Source organism: Somniosus microcephalus, chromosome 3, assembly GCF_052327205.1.
Source record: "Somniosus microcephalus isolate GS21.2 chromosome 3, FLI_Smic_1.0, whole genome shotgun sequence".
Lineage (NCBI taxonomy): Eukaryota > Metazoa > Chordata > Chondrichthyes > Squaliformes > Somniosidae > Somniosus > Somniosus microcephalus.
The window spans coordinates 335,256,235-335,277,875 of NC_140989.1; the positions used below are offsets into that span (position 1 = coordinate 335,256,235).

Consider the following 21,641-nt stretch of genomic DNA (forward strand, 5'->3'; position numbering starts at 1 on the left):
GGCCCGGCCAAACCCCCACCCCCCGTTTACGCAACTCGCCCCAGTCAATATCGGGGCCGAAGATTCCAGGTTAATAAAACAAAGCAGCACCAGATTGCAAAGGACAATTAGTCTTAAAAGTTAGCATGCAATGATGTACCATATCCTAGATAAATAAAAATTGTTTCATATCAGTACACTTAGTAATCAAGACAATATGTCCCAGGGTGGGTATGGTACGGCAGCATGGCAGAAAGTCCTTCATCGATGAGGGAGTGGGTTGCCAAGAAATTCGTTTTAGAGGCAACTTTTGTCACTCCCATACACCTATGACCCAGCTGAAAGGAACTGTTTGAGGGGCCTGGACAGAAGTTGCAAACAAACAGTGCAGCTCTTTCCAGAACAGCCTCTGGTGTGTCACCCAACATTAACCCTTCCATTTAAAATAAAAGTGTCTACTTCTCTAACTTAAGAATAAGAGACATTTTTGCTCAGATTAAGATTGCTAGAGGACATTTCGTTGCAACTAAGTTATGCATTAGGATTTAGCACCATTTACAAAATTAAAAAAGCACAATGTGCTGGGCTATTGGTTATTCTAACCTGCTGTCGGTGGTTTTCTGAAGTGCTCCTCCCCGAAGGGTACACAAACAACAATCCTGTACAGACGCAAGAGAAAAGTATTATATACAGGCCAAAAATTGTGGGGCATAAGTATATAAAAGAATTGAGTTCAATTAGCACAAAAGTCTTAGAAAGCCACTGCTGTATGTAGAAATCCAGGATTCATCAAGGAAAACCCAAAGATGTTTTATAAATACATAAAAAGCAAGAGGATAACTAAAGAAAGAATAGGGCACATTAGAGACCAAAAAGGAAGCTTGTGTGTGGAGGCGGAAGACATGGGTGTGGTTCTTAATGAATACTTTGCATATGTCTTCACAAAAGAAGGACGATGCAGACATTGTAGTTAGAGGAGTGTGAAATATTAGATGAGAAACATAGGGCTAGATTTTCGTGGAACCGTCAGGCGGGGTTTCAGGCGTATGGGGGGGGAAATCCCGAATTTGGGGATCCCGACACCATCCCGCCCCACGTAAGTTTCAGGGGCGGCGGGTACCCGCCCCGCACTGGGACCCGCCGAAACCAGGCGGGAAGGGATTAGTGCCAATTAACTGCCTGTTAACAGGTAGTTAACAGGCAGTTTTTAGCCTAATCCCTATTTTGAGGGGTTTCGTGTGGGTTTCCCGACAGCTCCAAACCACGCCAGGTTAGAGCAGGCGGGCCGTCGGGTTGAAGGGGTCGCGATGTCGGTGCTCAGGTGAGTGATGGGTGCATGAGGTGGGTTTGGTGTGTCTAAAGTGTGTAAAGAACTTTTACTTACCTGTACTTACCATCACAGCCTTTCTTCCTGTAGCCGTCGGGAGCGCATCACTCAGCCGGAACTTAAAGCTGAATGGCTGCGATCTGTGAAAAGTGACAGCCTTCAGCTTTGAGTGCTGCTGACAGTTCTAACTGAGTCTGTGCAGAATGACTCATGCTAGAACTGAGACTGTTTCACAGCTTCAAACAGCTGTGAAACACTGATATTTCATCTGTCAAGAACTCTTGACAGATGAAATTGCAGTCTGTGACATCACCTGTTGCCGGGTGGCCCTTAATTGGCCTGCTGAGCCCGCTGGGTGGGCTCAACAAGGTCAATCAAGGGAAAATCGCGCGGATTGGCCGGACGTCGAAGTAGGCGGGTCAAAAACCCGAAATGGGAAGTCCCGCCTTCTTCCCGACAGGTTCGGGGAAAATCTACCCCATAGTGAGAGAGGAAGTATTAAGGGGTTTAGCATCTTTGAAAGTAGATAAATTGCTAGGTTCGGATGAAATGTATTCCAAGCTGTTAAAAGGGAGGAAACAGTGGAGGCTCCGGCAATCATTTTTTCATCCTCTCTGGCTACAGGTGTGGTGCCGAAGGACTGACAACATGGTACAGGAAACTTTGGTTTATCCGGAGATTGTATGTCCGGAATACTCGATCTAACGGCAAAAATCAGGAGCCGTTTTCTATAAGTTTTTTTAGTTCTCGTTTTTTTTTTCCTCCCAGTCAGGCACTGCAAGGTCTGTAGCTATAGCAACAGCTTCAGCTAGAGACGCTTGCAGCTGCAGCCGACTCTTTAGAAGCCGTTGCTAAGCAACAGTGTTTGTTGTCAGATACGGAGATGAAAACCTCCGTATGCTTCAACATTAACTTTGTATGTCCGGCAGTTTTGATAGATCGGCAACACGGCGGTCCCGTCGGTGCCGGATATCACAAAGTTTCCTGTACTGTTGTTTAAAAGGGAAAAAAGGGATAGACCGAGTAATTACAGGCCAGTCAGCCTAACCTCGGTGATGGGTAAATTGTTGGAAAAAATTCTGTATTAATCGTTATTTAGAAAGGCATGGATTAATCAAGTCATCATGGATTTGTTAAGGGAAGGTCGTGTCTGACTGAATTTTCTGAGGTGGTAACAAAGAAGGTTGAGGAGGGTAGCACATTTGATGTAGTCTACATGGATTTTAGCAAGGCCTTTGACAAGGCCCCACATTGCAGACTGGTGAGAAAAGTAAGAGCCCATGTGATCCAAGGGAAAGTGGCAAGTTGGATCCAAAATTGGCTCAGTGGCAGGAATCAAAGGATAATGGTTGACAGGTGTTTGTGTGACTGGAAAGCGGTTTCCAGTGGGGTTCCGCAGGACTCAGCACTCGGTCCCTTGCTATTTGTGGTATATATCAATGATTTAGACTTCAATGTAGGGGACATGATTAAGAAGTTTTCAGATAATACAGAAATTGGCTGTGTGGTTGATAGTGAAGAAGAAAGCTGTAGACTGCAGGAAGATGTCAAATGGACTGGTCAGGTGGGCAGAAAAGTGGCAAATGGAATTCAATCCGGAGAAGTGTGAGGTAATGTATTTGGGGTGGGCTAACACGGCAAGGGAATACACAATAAATGGTAGTATACTGAGAAATGTAGAGGAACAGAGGGACCTTGGAGTGCATGTCCACAGATCCCTGAAGGTAGCAGGACAGGTAGATAAGGTGGTTAAGAAGGCATACGGGATACTTTCCTTTATTAGCTGAGGCATAGAATATAAGAGCAGGGAGGTTATGCTTGAACTGTATAAAATACTAGTTAGACCACAGCTAGAATACTGTATACAGTTCTAGTCACCACACTACAGGAAAAATGTGATTGCACTAGAGGGTACAGAGGAGATTTACGAGGATGTTGCCAGGACTGGAGAATTTTAGCCAGAAGGAAAGATTGGATAGGCTGGAACAGAGGAGGGGAGACTTGATTGAGGTGTATAAAATGATGAGGGGCCTAGATAGAGAGTGGATAGGAACGACCTATTTCCCCGAGCAGAGAGGTCAATAACCAGGGGACATAGATTTAAAGTAATTGGTAGAAGGATTAGAGGGGAGTTGAAGAGAACTTTTTTCACCCAGAGGGTGGTGGGGGTCTGGAACTCACTGCCTGAAAGGGTGAGAGGCAGAAACCCTCATCACACTTAAAAAGAACTCGGATATGCACTTGAACCTACAAGGCTACGGACCAAGAGCTGGAAAGCGGGATTAGTCTGGATAGCTCTTTAATCGACCGGCACAGACACAATGGGTTGAATAGCCTCCTTCTGTGCCGTAAATTTCAATTTTTAGGATTCTATGAGATCCCATGACAAGTTAAACCAAATCAAGATTCTGTTTTGGCAGGATCACTAAAATACAAACTATAGCATGTATGATACAAATAATATTACAGTATACTTTATATAAATCTTAGCACAAGAAAGTCAAACATGCCGGTACTGCAATATTTCTGACAAATTTTTAAACATTTGGATCAGACCACGATATTCAACAGAAGAGCAAATTTCAATTCCATGTATTGTATGCATGGCAGATAAAAATGTAAACTCGTACAAGCATGGTTAAAAGAAAGTTTAAAAGCCAAGAACTCCATAATTGTCCTGTGCTACTTTTACATTGCTCATTTTGCATTCTGAGAGTCTACTGTCTGTGCATTTTCACAATTAAATCCAGCTTCCTTATCCTGACAACTGGATCATAGACTCAAAAAAAAAGCAAGTCTACGATTCTGCCACCAGAATAACTGAGCTAGATTTAGGAGTGTAGCTCAGGGGCTTACAGCTATTAGTGTCCCGGAATCCGACGATGAGCTCCAGTGCAAAAAAGGTTTTACTGTTAGAATTCACAACTTAAAATAATACAGGAAACTTTGGTTTATCCGGAGGTTGTATGTCCAGAATACTCGATCTAACGGCAAAAATCAGGAGCCGTTTTCTACAAGTTTTTTTAGTTCTCGTTCTTTTGTCCCCCCCCCAGTCAGGCACTGCAAGGTCTGTAGCTATAGCAACAGCTTCAGCTAGAGACGCTTGCAGCTGCAGCCGACTCTTTAGAAGCTGTTGCTAAGCAACAGTGTTTGTTGTCAGATACGGAGATGAAAACCTCTGTATGCTTCAACATTAACTTTGTATGTCCGGCAGTTTTGATAGATCGGCAACACGCCGGTCCCGGATATCACAAAGTTTCCTGTAGGAGCATTTCCCTTTGGTCCCTGCTTAATTGTCCAAGAACATGGAACAACGGAAATGAGATAATTAAGTTAAGAGTATGGACTATTGCACAATTTTTTTTTTTAAAAAGGGAACGCCAAAAGGAACGCAACATCACTTCACATAGGACTCAAGCCTCAGGTCTCCTAGTAAAAAGGGGTAATGTCTTGCCTTATAGCGACTAGGCCAATGATGAAAATACTTACTTCTGCTAAAGCATTAGCTGAACACCTTGCACAGATCCAATCATCAGCTACTTTCTCGGGAGCCACACCATAACAGCCTATAGAAGACACAAGAGAAAATTCAAGAATTCTTTTGTTTACGACATAGAACAAGCTTTTCAATTCATGCAGCTTTTTGAAATTGTATTCCCCTTTTAAAAAAGGTAAATGTTTAATTGAATATAAAACTAATTAAATTTTTAAAATCATCCCTCGAAAGACTAAGTGTGGGGGAGAGGAAGAGAGATGGATGCTCGGATTTAGCACCTAATTAAGCATTTTATGAACTAAATACTTTATGGCAATTCAATTCTTCAGCAGATTACTTTCATGATCCCATCCGCATCGACAAGTTTTTGAGGATGAGCCCTGGCTCAGTGGTAGCACGCTCGCTGAAGGTTGTGAGTTCAAGCCCCACTCCAGCAACTTGAGCATAATCTAGGCTGGCAGCAAGGGCATGCTGCACGGTTAGAAGTGCCAACTTTCAGGTGAGACATTAAACCAAGCTCTCCGGTGGATGTAAAATATCCCATGGCACTGCTCAAAACAGAGCAGGTGAGTTCTCCCAGTGATCTGGCCAAGATTTATCCCTCAAGCAGATGATCTGGTCATTTATTTCATTCAGCATGTATGTGGGACCTTGCTGTGTGCAAATTGGCTTCCATGTTTCTTACATTACAACACAACACTGATTATACTTAAAAAAAAAAAAAAAAAAAAGCTGTAAAGCACTTTGGGACATCCGGAGGTCGGGAAGATGCTATATAAATGCAATTTCTTTCTTTCATTCAAAGTGTACCATGTCTTGACCAACCTGCAACACACAACGTACTTCCATTAACGGAAGTTATTCTCCCACTCAGACATGCCAATTGCTCACTTTTAGGGAAGCTAACTTTCTGCCACAAGGTGCAAAATCAAGAATTTACTTCCCCTACCAATGTTGAAAACAGTAGCTGCCTCTGTTTACTACCTCCCCAGACAGTCTGGATGAGAACAGGAACTAACAATATACAGAAACCATTAGGTACAACCTTATCGCTCGAGTTGTTCAGAAGCTTCAGCTTGAAAATGTTACCTTGATCCTGCGAGCTCAAGACTGGATAAATGCCAAGAGTGCCTTGGAAATGCAAGTTTCTATGTGGCGTTCTACACATTAGATTAATTATGCTAGAAGAAAAAAAACCTAACCAAAACAGCTGCTGATTTCTGCCGTTAGATCGAGGTTTCCGGACATACAACCTCCGGATAAACCAAAGTTTCCTGTATGTGGTGTCTTATCAAAGGCCTTTTTAAAATCTAGATAAATTACACGCTACTGCATTACCCTTGTCTACACGGTTACCTCTTCAAAAAATTCAATTAGGTTAGTTAAGCAAGACTTTCCCTTTTGAAATCATACATCAGATAACAGAATGTAAAATAGTTGACTGATTTTACGGCACCAAATAAAATTTGCCTCCTCATAGGTCAAACACAAATTGCTTGATCGAAACTTCATGAGGTTAACACCTTAGGTTGCTACTACAGGTTCCTGTTCTCCCACACCTCCTTCTCATGACATTTTTAAACTGCTATAGGTCTTTGCATCACTATTCTTATAAGTGGCTTTGCTGAAAGAATCGATTCATCAAAATATTTCCTGGTCTCCCACTCGCAGATTGTGTTGGTACACAGCACCACACATGAACAGTCAGCATGCAAGAAAACTAAAATTCCCATTCTCTAGGAAGTCTCCCCCATAAGTCACTGCAGTTCCACAGAGCAAAGAACCAACACCCTTAAATGCAAAAGACTTACATTTATATAGTGCCTTTCACAACCACCTTACGTCTCAACGCACTTTACAGCCGATGAAGTACTTTTGGAGTGTAGTCACTGTTGTAATGTGGGAAACGCGGCAGCCAATTTGCACACAGCAAGGTCCCACAAACAGCAATGTGATAATGACCAGATAATCTGTTTTTGTTATGTTGGTTGAAGGATAAATATTGGCCAGGACACCAGGATAACTCCCCTGCTCTTCAAAACAGTGCCATGGGATCTTTTACGTCCACCTGAGAGCAGATGGTGCCTCGGTTTTACGTCTCAGCCGAAAGACGGCACCTCCGACAGTGCTGCCCTCCCTCAGCACTGCACTGGAGTGTCAGCCTCGATTTATGTGCTCAAGTCTCTGGAGTGGGACTTGAACCCACAACCTTCTGGCTCAGAGAGCAAAGAACCAACAACCTTAAATGCAAGGTCCACAAACTTCAATTATAGGGGAACGTAAGCTTTGTTCAATTGTGAAGATTAAGACTTTGAATACGCAGGAGTTCCAACTTCAATGCACAGGACAACCAGCCACCAATTGACCAGAACAAAGAAATAACTTGCATTAATATAGCACCTTACATGTCCTCAGGATGTGCCAAACACTTTACAGACAATGAAGTACTTGGAACTGTTGTAACTTAGGAAACATGGCAGCACACAGCAAGGTCCCCCAAATAGCAATGAGAAAATAACCATTTTTGGTGATGTTGGTTGAGGTATAAGTATTGGCCAGAACACTGGGGAAGACTTCCCTGCTCTTCTATTAATTGAGCTTCCTCCACCTTCTACCACAAAAAAGCCCATATAACACTTACTTGCATGAACACATACGCAGCACTTTGCACATGTGACAAAGGTGCTTGTTCCATCTTCTTCCATATAAGAGGTGGGAAGACTCAGATCTACATGGTCACTTCCAGATGTGAAGCACATCTCTGGGACCAATGGCTTGCTTTTCATTTGGTTTCTGGGTATGCCTGCGTCCAAAGGTTGGCTTTTGTTTCTGGAACCATGTCCCTCCTGACAATCTAACTATAAAAATAGAAGGGGGAGGGGGTGAATAAGGGAAGGAAAACACATTGTTAATTACATCAGATCATTTATATTTAGCAGAGTCCAAAGCAGATTTTTACTGGGCATGGTACATAAGGATACAGCAAACCACCCAAAGCCTTTCAGAAGCAGAGGACACATTTCTGGCAAGTGTTTTTATTTTCAGTTAAGCCACCCTTATGTTCTTGGAACCAGAGATAGCCTATTAAGAAAAACAGTGAGCTCACTGCAGTTCTGGTTAAAACTCCCAAAATAAAACTGGTAGCAACACTGCCCTTTAGAAATACTGGCAGAGTAGATAAACATGAAGCAACTGTGGATGGTTTGCAGCAACTTCAGAAAAGGCAGTAAAGATCCATCCACAGGCTAGAACAGCCTGACTCATCAATAGTGTGGCTGGAGGAGCAGAAATTATTAAATAGGAAATGATTGTGTGAACCTGAGAGATTTGGTTTTAGTATCCCACTGCACCATAAATGATCAAAACAAATGCATGCACCTTAGAGTCGCTGAACCTCAATCCACAAACATTTTAGAAAGTCACTTACTGCACACGTGCACGGTACAGCTTTAAGGAAACCCAAGCAGAGTGCTGGTCTAAAGAGCTTACAAAACGTAATTCAAGGTCTCACTACTAGGGTATCCTCCATATGAGACTCCTTAGAATGGAAACATTCCAAAAATGAGAAGAAAATACAGGTGCCCCATCAAAAGGTTTTGATACTGATGATATTGTCCACATTATCCATCCCACCAGCAGAATACCAGATCCCTTTGATCCAATTCCAGAGAAAGAAAAATAACCACACAATGTCAACCAAAGCAGGGTGAGAGTTTGGTTTGTGAAGTACCTACATTTGCAAAATGCTTGGCATGTTCACAAAAGAATAAAGTAGATACAACCTATACTCAAGGGACTACTAAAATCAACTTGCAGCATCCAAAGCATACTCTTCCCTGGGTACTAAACGCTTTAGGCAGCTGCACGGAAAGGAAAGGAGAGATCTGGAGGAAGATTCCTCATTGTTCAGCCACTAGGAAAATAACCAAGAATCTGTTTTTGATGGTGTTGTTTGAAGGTTAACTACTGGCCAGGACACCAGGAGAAATCCCCTGTTCATCATCAAAAAGTGCTACTTTTTTTTTTTACATTCACTCAAGAGCGCAGATGTAGCTGCAGTCTAATGTCTCACCCGAAAAGATGGCATCGCCGACAGTGCAGCACTCTTCTTCCTATGATGTTTGAACCCAGTAGGGAACGAAACTATTACTCAGTGCCTATTGGTGTTAATCAGTGTTGCAACCGTTGAAGGCACTGACAAAGAGAGATCAGAAGCTTTTAAAAAAAAAAAAAACAGGGTTGCCAAAAACTATGAAAACTGAACCTTAGTCTGAAAGTGATTTATATCAAAGGAACTTTTCTACCATTTAGGAAAAAAAATGAACTGGTGGGCTGGATGAGGCACACTCTCCTGCCATTGAGGAAAAAAAAAAGGGTCACACGCGCAACATCTTAAAATTAATACTTTGCGTCTGTTTTCACAAAGGAGGGGTGAAGCAGACATTGCAATCGGGGGGGGGGGGGGGGGGGGGGAAAGAGAGGAGTGTGAAGTATTAGATGAAATAAACAGAGGAAGTATTAAGGGGTTTAGCAGCTTTAAAAGCAGATAAATCCCCAAGCCCGGATGAAATGTATCCCAGGCTGTTAAGCGAAGCAAAAAAGAGGAAATAGCCGAGGCCCCGACCATCATTTTTCAATCCTCTCTGGCTTCAGGTGTGGTGCTGGAGGACTGCTAATGTGGTTTGTTTAAAAAGGGAGTAAAGGATAGGCCGAGTAATTACAGGCCAGTCAGCCTAACCTCGGTGGTGGGAAAATTATTGGAAAGAATTCTGAAGGACAGGATAAATCTTCATTTAGAAAGATACTGATTAATCAAGGATAGTCAGCATGGATTTGTTAAGGGAAGGTCATGTCTGACAAACTTGACTGAATTTTTTTTGAGGAGGCAACAAGGAGGGTGGATGAGGGTAGTGCGTTTGATGTAGTGTATATGGACTTCAGCAAGGTTTTTGATAAGGTTCCACATGGCAGACTGGTCATGAAGTTAAAAGCCCATGGGGTCCAGGGCAAAGCGTCAAGTTGGATTCAAAACTGGCTCGGAGACAGGAAGCAGAGGGTAATGGTTGATGGGTGTTTTTGTGACTGGAAGGCTGTTTCCAGTGGGGTTCCACAGGGCTCAGTACTAGGTTCCCTGGCTTTTTGTGGTATATATCAACGATCTTGACTTGAATATAGGGGGTATGATTAAGAAGTTTGCAGATGATACTAAAATCGACTGTGTGGTTGATGCTGAAGGAGGAAGCTGTAGACTGCAGGAAGATATCAATAAATTGGTCAGGTGGGCAGAACAGTGGCAAATGGAATTTATACCGGAGAAGTGTGAGGTAATGCATTTGGGGAGGGCCAACAAGGAAAGGGAATACACATTAAATGGTAGGACACGGAGTAGTGTAGAGGAACAAAGGGACCTTGGAGTGCATGTCCACAGATCCCTGAAGGTAGCAGGCCAAGTAGATAAGGTGGTTAAGAAGGCATAAGGAATGCTTGCCTTTATTAGCCGTGGCATAGAATACAAGAGCAGGGGGGGTTATGCTTCAACTGTATAAAACACTAGTTAGGCCTCAGCTAGAGTACTGCGTGCAGTTCTGGTCACCACATTACAGGAAAGATGTGATTGCACTAGAGAGGGTACAGAGAAGATTTACAAGGATGTTGCCGGGAGTAGAGAATCTTAACTGAGGAAAGATTGGATAGGCTGGGTCTGTTTTCCTTGGAACAGAGGAGGCTGAGGGGAGACCTTTGAGGTGTATAAAATTATGAGGGGCATAGATAAAGTGGATAGAAAGGACCTATTTCCCTTAGTAGAGGGGTCAAAAACCAGGGGGCACAGATTTAAAATAATTGGGGGAAGGTTTAGAAGGGATCTGAGGGGAAATTTCTTCACCTAGTGTGTTCTGGGGGTCTGGAACTCACTGCCTGAAAGGGTGGAAGAGGCAGGAACCCTAATCACATTTAAAAAGTAATTGGATGTGCACTTGGGATGCTCTAACCTGCAGGGCTACGGACCAAGAGCTGGGTAGTGGGATTAGGCTGGATAGCTCTGCTGGCTGGCGCGGACATGATGGGCCGAAATGGCCTCCTTCCGTGCTGTAACTTTCTAATGATTCTAAAAACTACTAAACCAATTGATGTATGGAGGATGTTAAATGAAGAAATACCCTCCAAGAAACTTTCACTTCAGAGTATCCTGTATTCATTATATTCCACAATAAATATGCAATATGGAATATTACTGTAAACAGAATGTCAATCAATGACAGCAACTGCTGAGGACCGTTTGCACTCTACAATTAGGTATTGTGTTTACAAAATGGATTGCGATGACAACTTACAAACGCACCAAAACATCTTCACAAATTAATTAATAAAAAAATTGTTGTTTCATTTTGCACAATCCATTGTCACTATAAAAGTTCTCAAATTTGAAGAATTCTGCTTGCATTTTTCTAAGCTGTACAATTTGCAATCTACTGCTATCTGGAGGAAAGCTTTAGTCCAAGTTCAAACACTGGAGAGGAAACCGAAAAATATTCTAACCTGGTATGACTGGAAGAGTGCACAAATGGAGCAGTAAGGTGTCAGTTGGGCCATTGTGCTGTTGTATTCTCGTTCTGCAAGGAAGTTCTGGGGCCGGTTTTGCCACAGATGAGCAAGTGGTTTTGCCCATGGTTCTGACTCCATTGGGTCATCTTCTACTGACAGCAAGTCTGGCATTTCTGTCACAAAAAGTTCAGATTTAATAAGAATCAAGTACATTACAGTGAAGATCTACTGAATGTACCATTTACTTTCATTTAATAATCCAGTCAGATACACTTTTCTAGTGACTTCTGATTGGCGATGGTCTTGCCATCATGTCCTGGGAGTTTACTTGCTGCTTCCAGCAGACCCATTTCCCTTCTTCCTCACATTCCTTCCCCAAACAGCAATCAATGACACACCTACTGCAATAGTACTCAAGCTAGTTACCAACAAGTGTGCCACAGCAGGACCCTCTTTCGCTCTCCCAAATGCTATAGATCTCTCTTAACAACACTACACACTATACTGACAGGCCGTATCACTGTAAATGTTACTCTTTTAACAAATAAATTAGAGATTCGCATTGCCTGCTTGAAGCCTCAGTCTTTCTCATCATACCACAGACAACGGGTATTGCGCAATACGAACTCGGCAACAGGAACTGAAATGAGCTCAAGTCTCTAACCAAGAGTCACAGAACAGCCAAGACATGGCAAAGTTTCATTTGTAGGGTATAAATCTTTAGGACACACGTAAAACTAGAAAAGCTTTTCAGCTTTTACAATGTTGTTTTTCCTACAATAAAGACACACATTTTATCTACGACATAGATTATATGGTAATATTGGAGAACAACTGCAAGAACACACATTTGTTGCCTGCAAATTGTGGTACTCGAGATTTAAAAAAAGGTTTATCTGCTGCATACTTGACCCCAGAACATGAACTAGTCTAATGTAGAATCTAGTCCCCAAAAAGGCATGCTTCTGCAGTAAAGCCTCTTTAATATGGCAAATCCTTCTGTGGTTACAAACCTTCATCACTAACGCAGTCCTTTACCACAGAAAGAGGATGGTGCCGTGGCGGTTTACTCAGAGGCTGGCGCCGACTCTTTGCTTTCTTCTTGGATTTCATCTCCTTCATGTATTGCTCAGCCATCTATGAAATACAAAACAGTAGAACTGTTAACACTCTCTCACAGGGTGACATTTCAGCATGAGGGAAACTTGTACTTGGCGACAGCAGTCCCTTTTGCAAGTCTCGTGTCAGCAAATAATTCATCCAAAATAATGCTAGCATAATTACTACAAAAAAAGTTAATGATGATCCCCATCAATCCAGGATAATTTCTCAACTACAAAATACATTCCTTAAGACACTGGAACACGTTTGGGGTTGGGAGGCAAGTGGGTTAAAATTTGTAACCATGCTGTCCTGCAGGTTGCTTGGGGAAATCAGAGGAATTTTCTGAAATTGGCCGGTCAAGACTTTTAACGATTGGGGAGGTGATGCATGAGTTTCCGCCATCTAACAGATCAGGTGAGTTTAATGGCCTTTTCTCATGCTTCCTTGCCTAGATTTGTAACTGAACACAACCCTTCACTTAAGGTGATCATGTCCCACTCTGTTGTGCACAAAGTCTAGTATTAAACCCACCCTTATGTCTTTAACCAAAAGCAGCAAAGGCTTGTTAGTAAGACCTACACCAATATAAATGTATACAAGCAAAAACAACTTCAAGTAGCACCAGGTCAGAGAGAGAAGTGAGGGGAAAGCAGTGAATTTTATATGTTGAGGTTACATTTCTTTCAAAAGAACGAGGAAGACTATACCCATAAAATTGTTCTGACGAAAGGTCATCGACCTGAAACTTTAACTCCGTTTCACTCTCTCCACAGATGCTGCCTGACCTGCCGAGTGTTTCCAGCATTTTCTGTTTGTATTTCAGATTTCCAGCATCCGCAGTATATTGCTTTTGTAAGACCATACCCATAGTAGATAATCTAATGCCCCTGCTGGAAATATAACTGCAGCAATGCCAATAGGCAGCGCCAGTTATACCGTCTAGTTGAGGATGGGGGGGGGGGGGGGGGGGGGGGGGGGGGTGGAGAACTGCACTCAAATCGCCAGTGAGCTCAGGGCAGTGTGCAGACAAATGATCTAAAGGATGTGGCTGCACACTTCAGAAATATGACCCCTACACTAATACACGTACACAGGACAAAGACCACTAGCCTCTAACGACTGCTGAGCAGTGTAGTGACCAAGAAGAACGAGTGAGTCAGCCATTCTCAATCATTAGAAACTGAATGGCTGCTGTGTTGCCGACCGTTTAATTTTTAAAAATGGGCTTCTGATGCTCATTGCTAATGGTGAATATAGTCAATACAGTATTGCACTACCACTTTCCTTTAGACCACTGGCAAGTGTACGAGCACCAAAGCTAGTTTTTTTGTGTGAACTACTTCTGGCGAGTCTGGTAAGGCATTATCTTTGTGGAATACACCGTGTGTACAGTTTCCTTCACACAGGTATTAAATTGTTTAGTTTCTTCCCAGGGACTGGAGCTTTGCCTTGTTTATGCAACTTTCTTACTTAGTTTCCACATAGAACACACTGAAGAATTAGCAATAGGTTAAGTTGGTAAAGAGAGTCCTGGAGGTGCTGTCCAGCTAAAGTTCTCCCAAACTGTAGTGGCTTGTGAGTGTCTGTACTGCAGATGCAGCCACTAGAACTAGAATACTTATCAGCAGGACCAACCCTCGTTCAATGAGGAGTGCAGAAGAGCATGCCGTGGAGCAGCACCAGACATATCTAAAAGAGAGGTGCCAACCTGGGGAAGCTGGAACATAGGACTATATGCAAGCTAAACGGCAGAAGCAGCATGATATATACAGAGCTAAGCGATTCCACAATCAACAGATCAGATCAAAGCTCTGCAGTCCTGCCACATCCAGTCATGAATGGTGGGGAACAATTAAACAACTAACGGGAGGAGGAGGCTCTATGAACATCCCCATCCTCAAATGATGGTGAAGCCCAGCACCTGAGTGCAAAAGACAAGGCTGAAGCGTTTGCAACCATCTGCAACCTCCCGAGGTCCCCACCATCACAGAAGCCAGTCTTCAGCCAATTCGATTCACACTACGTGATATCCAGAAAGGGCTGAGCGCACTGGATACCAGAAAGACTATGGTCCCCGACAACATCACGGCTGTAGTGAAGACTTGTGCTCCAGAAATCGTGTTCAACAAATTTATTAGAGTTTGGTGAGGATGTAACTAGCAGGGTAGATAAAGGGGAACCAGTGGATGTAGTATATTTGGATTTCCAAAAGCCATTCGATAACGTGCCACATAAAAGGTTGCTACGCAAGATGAAGGGCTCATGAGGTTGGGATAATATATTACCATGGTTAGAGGATTGGTTAACGGACATTTGGTCATTTTCCGGTTGGCAGGCTGTAACTTGCAGGGTGCCACAAGAATCAGTTCTTGGGCCTCCGCTATTTACAATCTATATTAATGACTTGGATGAAGGGACCGAGTACAATGTAACGATACAAAGCTAGGTAGGAAAGTAAGCTGTGAGGAGGACACAAAGAGCCTGCAAAGGAATAAAGACAGGTTAAGTGAGTGGGCAATAAGATGGAGTATAATATGGGGAAATGAGGTTATTCACTTTGGTAGGAAGAATAGAAAAATAGAATCTTTTTTAAATGGTGAGAAACTATTAAATGTTGGTATTCAGAGAGATTTGGGTGTCCTCGTCCAGGAAACCGAGTTAGCATGCAGGTACATGGGCATGTGGGCCTTTACTGCAAGGGGGTTGGAGTACAAGAGTAAGGAAGTCTTACTACAATTGTACAGGGCTCTGGCGAGACCAGACCTGGAGGACTGTGCACAGTTTTGGTCTCCTTATCTGAGGAAGAACATAGTGGTCTTGGGAGGCGGTACAACGAAGGTTCACTAGATTGATTCCTGGGATGAGAGGGTTGTCCTATGAGGAGAGATCGAGTAGATTGGGCCTATACTCTCTGGAGTTTAGAAGAATGAGAGGTGATCTTATTGAAACATGCAAGATTATGAGGGGGATTGACAGTGTAGACGCTGAGGTTGTTTCCCTGGCTGGAGAGTCTACAACTAGGGGGCAGTCTCAGGATAAGGGGTAGGCCATTTAAGACTGACAGGAGGAGGAATTTCTTCACTCAGAGGGTTGTGACTCTTTGGAATTCTCTACCTGAAAGGGATGTGGATGCTGAGTCGTAGAGTATATCCAAAGCGGAGATAGATAGATTTCTGGACTCCAGGAGAATCGGGCAGAAATGTGGAGTTGAGGATGAAGATCAGTCATGATCTTATTGAATGGCAGAGCATGCTCAAAGGGCCGTATGACCTACTCCTGCTGCCAATTCTTATGTTCTTATTATCAAACAATTTGCCGCCAAGCCACATAAGGAGATATTAGAACAGGTGATCAAAAGCTTGGTCAAAAAGGTAGGTTTTAAGGAGCGTCTTAAAGGAGGAGAGAGGTAGAGAAGCGGAGAGGTTTAGGGAGGGGATTCCAGAGTTTAGAAGCTAGGCAGCTTAAAGCACAGCCACCAATGATAGAGCGAATAAAATCTGGGATGCGCAAGAAGCCAGTATTGGAGGAGTGCAGAGATCTCGGTGGGTTGTAGGCTGTTGGGAGTTTCTTTTTCTTAGGCAGTCCCTCGGAACCGAGGATGACTTGCTTCCACATTAAAAATATGAGTTCGCAGGTGACTGAGGAGTCCAATGCGGGACCTACAGTCTCTGTCACAGATGGGGCAGACAGTGGTTGAAGGGGCGGGTGGGTGGGGTGCTTGGGTTGACGTGCGCTCCTTGCGCTTGCTCCCCTCGAAGAGACTCGAGGTGTTCGGCGCCTTCCCGGGTGCTTCTCCTCCACTTTGTGCGGTCTTGGGCCAGGGATTCCCAGGTGTTGGTGGGGATGTTACACTTTTTCAAGGAGGCTTCGAGGGTGTCCTGAAGCATTTCCTCTGCCCACCCGAGGCTCTCTTGCCGTGCCGGAGTTCCGAGTAGAGTGCTTGTTTTGGGAGTCTCGTATCGGGCATGCAGACAATGTGACCCGTCCGTCAGAGCTGATCGAGTGTGGTCAAAGCTTCAATGCTGGGGATGTTGGCCTGAGCGAGAACACCGACGTTGGTGTGCCTATCCTGCCAATGGATTTGCAGGATCTTGCGGAGGCAGCGTTGGTGGTACCTCTCCAGTGCTTTGAGGTGCCTGCTGTACATGGTCCATGTCTGAGGCATACAGCAGGGCAGGCATCACTGCTGCTCTGTAGACCATGAGCTTAGTGCCGGGTTTGAGGTCCTGGTCTTCAAACACTCTCTTCCTCAAGCGACTGAAGGCTGCACTGGCACACTGAAGGTGGTGTTGGACTTTGTCATCGATGTCTGCCCTTGTTGACAGTAGGCTCCCGAAGTATGAAAAGTGGTCCACGTTGTCCAAGGTCTTGTCGTGGATTTTGATAATCGGGGTGCAGTACTGTGTGGCGGGGGCAGGTTGATAGAGGACCTTTGTCTTACGGATGTTTAGTGTAATGCCTATGCTCTCGTACGCGTCGGTGAAGGTGTTAACGATGGTTTGGAGTTCGACCTCCCAAGTGAGCGCAGACGCAAGCGTCGTCTGCATACTGTAATTCGATGACAGAGGATGGGACGACCTTGGATCTGGACTGGAGGCAACGGAGATTGAACAGTTTCCCGTTTGTTCTGTAAATTATCTCCACTCCAGTGGGGAGCTTACTGAGAGTGAGATGGAGCATTGCAGCCAGGAAGATCGAGAAGAGTGTTGGTGCGATGACACAGCCTTGCTCGACCCCGGTTCATACGTGAATTGGGTCTGTGGTGGAACCGTTGGTCAGGATCATGGCTTGCATGTCGTCGTGAAGCAGGCAGAGGATGGTGACAAACTTTTGAGAGCAGCCGAATTTGAGGAGGACACTCCATAAGTCACATAAGGAGATATTAGAACAGGTGACCAAAAGCTTGGTCAAAAAGGTAGGTTTTAAGGAGCGTCTTAAAGGTGGAGCGAGAGGTAGAGAGGTTTAGGGAGGGGATTCCAGAGTTGAGAAGCTAGGCAGCTGAAAGCACAGCCACCAATGAGAGTGAATAAAATCTGAGATGCGCAAGAAGCCAGTATTGGAGGAGTGCAGAGATCTCGGTGGGTTGTAGGCTGTTGGGAGTTTACAGAGATAGGGAGGCAAGGCCATGGAGGGATTTAAAAACGATGGCGAGAATTTTAAAATTGACCCGTTGCTGGACCGGGAGCCAATGTACGTCAGAGAACACGGGCAGCAGAATTTTGGTTGAGCTCAAGTTTATGGAAGGTGGAAGATGAGAGTCCGGCCAGGAGGGCATTGGAATAGTGGAGTCTAGAGGTAACAAAGGTGAAAATAGCAGTACTGGCCAATTACAAAACCCTAGGATTGATGATGCTTTGAACTGTTGCAAGGTAGACCATTACAGTGAATGGTCAGAAAATCATGGCGAGTGAGTGCAGAAACAAATAACCCTTCCATTTTCAAATGTTGGCCATCTGTTTGACGATAGCTTATATATGGATATAAAAAGTCACAGGTCTCTTGCATATGAATACCCCAGAGATACTCCCAAAATATGAATTATCAAAGGAAAAAAGAATTTAAAAAAAGGTAGGGAAAGATCTACAAAGTATTACATAGTATTTACAGCACAGAAACAGCTCATTCAGCTCAACAGGTCCATGCCGATGTTTTATGCTTCACATGAGCCTCCTCCCACCCCTCTTAATCCAACCTCATCAACATAACCTTCTATTCCTTTCCCCCTCATATGTTTATCTAGCTTCCCTTTAAATGCATTGATGCTATTTGCCTCAATTACTCCTTGCGATAGTAAGTTCCACATTTTAACCACTCTCTGGGGGAAAATAATTTTCTCGTAAATTCCCTATTGGATTTATTCATGACTCTTATATTTATGGCCCCTAGTTCTGGTCTCCCCCGCAAGTGGAAACATCTTCTCTGCGCCTACCCGATCTACCCCTTTCATAATCTTGAAGACCTTTTTCCAGGTCTTCTCTTCTCCAGAGAAAACAGCCTCAGCCTGTTCAATCTGATAGGAAGGTACCAGACGGAAAGGTTATACCTAGTAAATCTTTTTTGCACATTCACCAGTGCCTTCATATCCTTTTTATAACATGGATACCAGAACTGTTCACAGTACTCCTGTGGTCTAGCCAAGGTTCTACACAAGTTTATTCTAATTTCTCTGCTTTTCAATTCTATCCGTAGAGAAATGAACTCGTGCTTTGTTTGTTTGTTTTTTTTTTATTTTTTAAATGGCCTTATGAACCCGCGTCACTACTTTATGATGTGTATCTGTACCCCCAGATTCCTCTGCTCCTCCACCCCATTTAGACATTTATTTTCCAAGGGGCGTGTGGCCTCCTTATGCTACATACCAAATGTACCATTTACTCATTCATTTATTCATTTGCCAATTACATACCCATTCTGCAAGTTTATTAATGTCCTCCTGTATTTTGTTGCAGTCCTCCTCTATTAACTATACCCCCGCAATTTGATGTCACCTGCAAATTTTGAAATTAAACGATTCTGGAATCGGAAGTACATGTATATGGTGAACAACAGAACCAATCCTTGTGGAACACCACGTCCCACCTTTTGCCAATCTGAGTAACTACCTTTAACCCCTACTCTGTTTTCTAGCCAGCTGGATACCCATTCTGCTGCTTGTCCCCTGACTCCACATGTTCTGACCTTAGTCACGAGTCTATTATGTGGTACTTTATCAAAGGCCTTGCAGATAGCTTTTTGAAAGAGCCAGCCCAGTAATAATGGGTTGAATGGCCTTCTGTGCTGTAAAAATGTAATGATTCCAGGTGTACTCTTGTGGATCTGAATATACGACCAGCAAAAAAATCATCAATACATTAGAATGCAGCCCCTAATGAAAATGTTATGAATAACACACTACTCTGTCAGCTGGAACAAGTATTCACAAAAGGGATGCAAATTTATCCACATTTTAAAACTTGCTGACTTTCAAAAGACTCCTTCAACCTGTAGATCAGTGCTTGGGCCCCAGCTATTCACAATGATTTGGATGAAGGAACCAAATGTAATATTTCCAAGTTTGCTGACGACACGAAACTAGGTGGGATTGTGAGGAGGATGCAAAGAGGCTTCAAGGCGATTTAGACAAGTTGAGTGAGTGGGCAAATACATGGCAGATGCAGTATAACGTGGATAAATGTGAAGTTATCCACTTCGATAAGAAAAACAGAAAGGCAAGAGTATTATTTAAATGGTGATAGATTGGGAAATGCTGATGTACAAAGGGACCTGGGTGTCCTTGTACACCAGTCACTGAAAGCAAACATGCAGGTGCAGCAAGCAGTTAGAAAGGCAAATGGTATGTTGGCCTTCATTGCAAGAGGATTTGAGTACAGGAGCAAGGATGTCTTACTACAGTTGTACAGGGCCTTGGTGAGACCACACCTGGAGTACTGTGCGCAGTTTTGGATATACTTGCCATAGAGGGAGTGCAGCGAAGGTTCACCAGACTGATTCCTGGGATGGCAGGACTGTCGTATGAGGAGAGAGTGGGTCGACTAGGCCTGTATTCACTAGAGTTTAGAAGAATGACAGGGGATCTCATTGAAACGTCTAAAATTCTGACAGGGCTAGACAGACTGGATGCAGGGAGGATGTTTCCCCTGGCTCGGGGGGTCTAGAACGAGGGGTCAGGATATGGGGTAGGACATTTAGGACTGAGATGAGGAGAAATTTCTTCACTCAGAGGGTGATGAACCTGTGGAATTCTCTACCACAGAAGGCTGTGGAGGCCAAGTCACTGAATATAGTTAAGCAGGAGATAGATAGATTTCTGGACACAAAAGGCATCAAGGGGTATGAGGAGTGGGAATATGGTATTGAGATAGAGGATCAGCCATGATCATATTGAATGGCGGAGCAGGCTCGAAGGGCCGAATGGCCGACTCCTGCTCCTATTTTTCTATGTTTTTATGTTTACAGTTTACAAGGTGACATGGTGATTAGTTTGAGGTACCTTCCCTCATTTACTTAGTGTGATTTCTTGACTATGTTCCCACTCTGCTCACATACTGATGTACATTGTTTAGGATAGAGTGGGAAGCTGCTCGAGACATCACAGAAAAAGGAAAGCACATCCAAGCAAAATGAAATTACTTGATCTATAAATACCTCGGCAAGGTCCTGTTCATTGAGGCTAGTTCCAACATTTGTTTTAATTGTTTCACTCCAATCTGGACTATTATCAGAGTCTTCTGAAGCACTCTCTTGGCTTGAACTTTGAGTGCTTGAAGTCTCTGAATCAGACGAGCTGGAATCAGACGATTTCACAGATGGGATGGGAGTATTTTGGGAAGAAGTGGCCACAGAGAAGTTTAACACAGTAACAGCTGTATCTGCTGAGCTGGACATGGTTGGCTTCAATGTAAGCTTCTCTTCCAGTGGAGCATTTTCAGAGTGTGTCTCCACCTTTACCGGAGCAGGTTCTGCAAAAAAAAAAATGCATTAGAAACAGCAAAAAAAAAGTTTTGACTTCACTAAACAGTTTCCTGTATTATCTTATAAAAAAGCATAAGCATAATTATAGTTGTAGAATTTGTACACTTGCATTCGACTGCAAAAGCAAACCTTCTGTACCTCAAAGATGTCAGCAGAATTTCATAACATTTTTGTTGTTTCAAAAATCGTATGCAAGGGCATTAGAATAAATAGCTCAGCGAGTATATCCATGATAGGACATGGGACTGAACCAAGGCTCCAACCTCCCCCATCTCCCCAGTATGTAGCTCCCCAAGTTCATGCATAAAAATGGCCACTTCAGCAAGATACTGAACAGCCAGCAACAATACCACCGTAAAAGTCACAGCATTGAGGAAAGAAAGCAAGAAAAAAGAGATTGAGATTGTTGACTACAGTAACTGGAACAAATTCCACAAAGTCCTACCTGGAACGATCAGATCAGCACTGTCAGCTACCACTTTACAGCATCCCTCCTCTTCCTTTTTCAGCTTTCCCTTAGAGTCTTCACACTCAGTTGGTGGAACAGGATTACTCTCATCAGCCTCTTTCAGGATCGCAGTATTTTCACTCACCTCCTGTGGCAGCTCCAGACAAACCTTGTGTCTCTTTGTTCCTATTCGATGCGTTATTGGACTGGGTAATGAAAAAAAGTGCTCGTTTAGAAAATTATAAACACACAATTGTGGACGTGCACTCTGT

The 21,641-nt window shown here is 43.5% G+C and overlaps 1 protein-coding gene across 4 annotated transcripts in view; it reads right to left on the bottom strand.

Moving 5' to 3' along the window:
- The window catches only part of kdm4aa (lysine (K)-specific demethylase 4A, genome duplicate a), a 112,465-nt gene that overhangs the window by 15,804 nt on the left and 75,020 nt on the right, over positions 1–21,641 (bottom strand). For all 4 annotated transcript variants that reach the window (XM_085983211.1, XM_085983209.1, XM_085983210.1 and 1 more), the window contains exons 10-16: positions 21,367–21,575; positions 20,595–20,908; positions 12,359–12,482; positions 11,340–11,518; positions 7,444–7,660; positions 4,796–4,872; positions 583–638 (exon numbers count right to left, since the gene is read on the bottom strand). In XM_085983211.1, the coding sequence (XP_085839337.1) occupies positions 583–638; positions 4,796–4,872; positions 7,444–7,660; positions 11,340–11,518; positions 12,359–12,482; positions 20,595–20,908; positions 21,367–21,575 (1,176 nt within the window). The remainder of the gene's footprint in view (positions 1–582; positions 639–4,795; positions 4,873–7,443; positions 7,661–11,339; positions 11,519–12,358; positions 12,483–20,594; positions 20,909–21,366; positions 21,576–21,641) is intronic.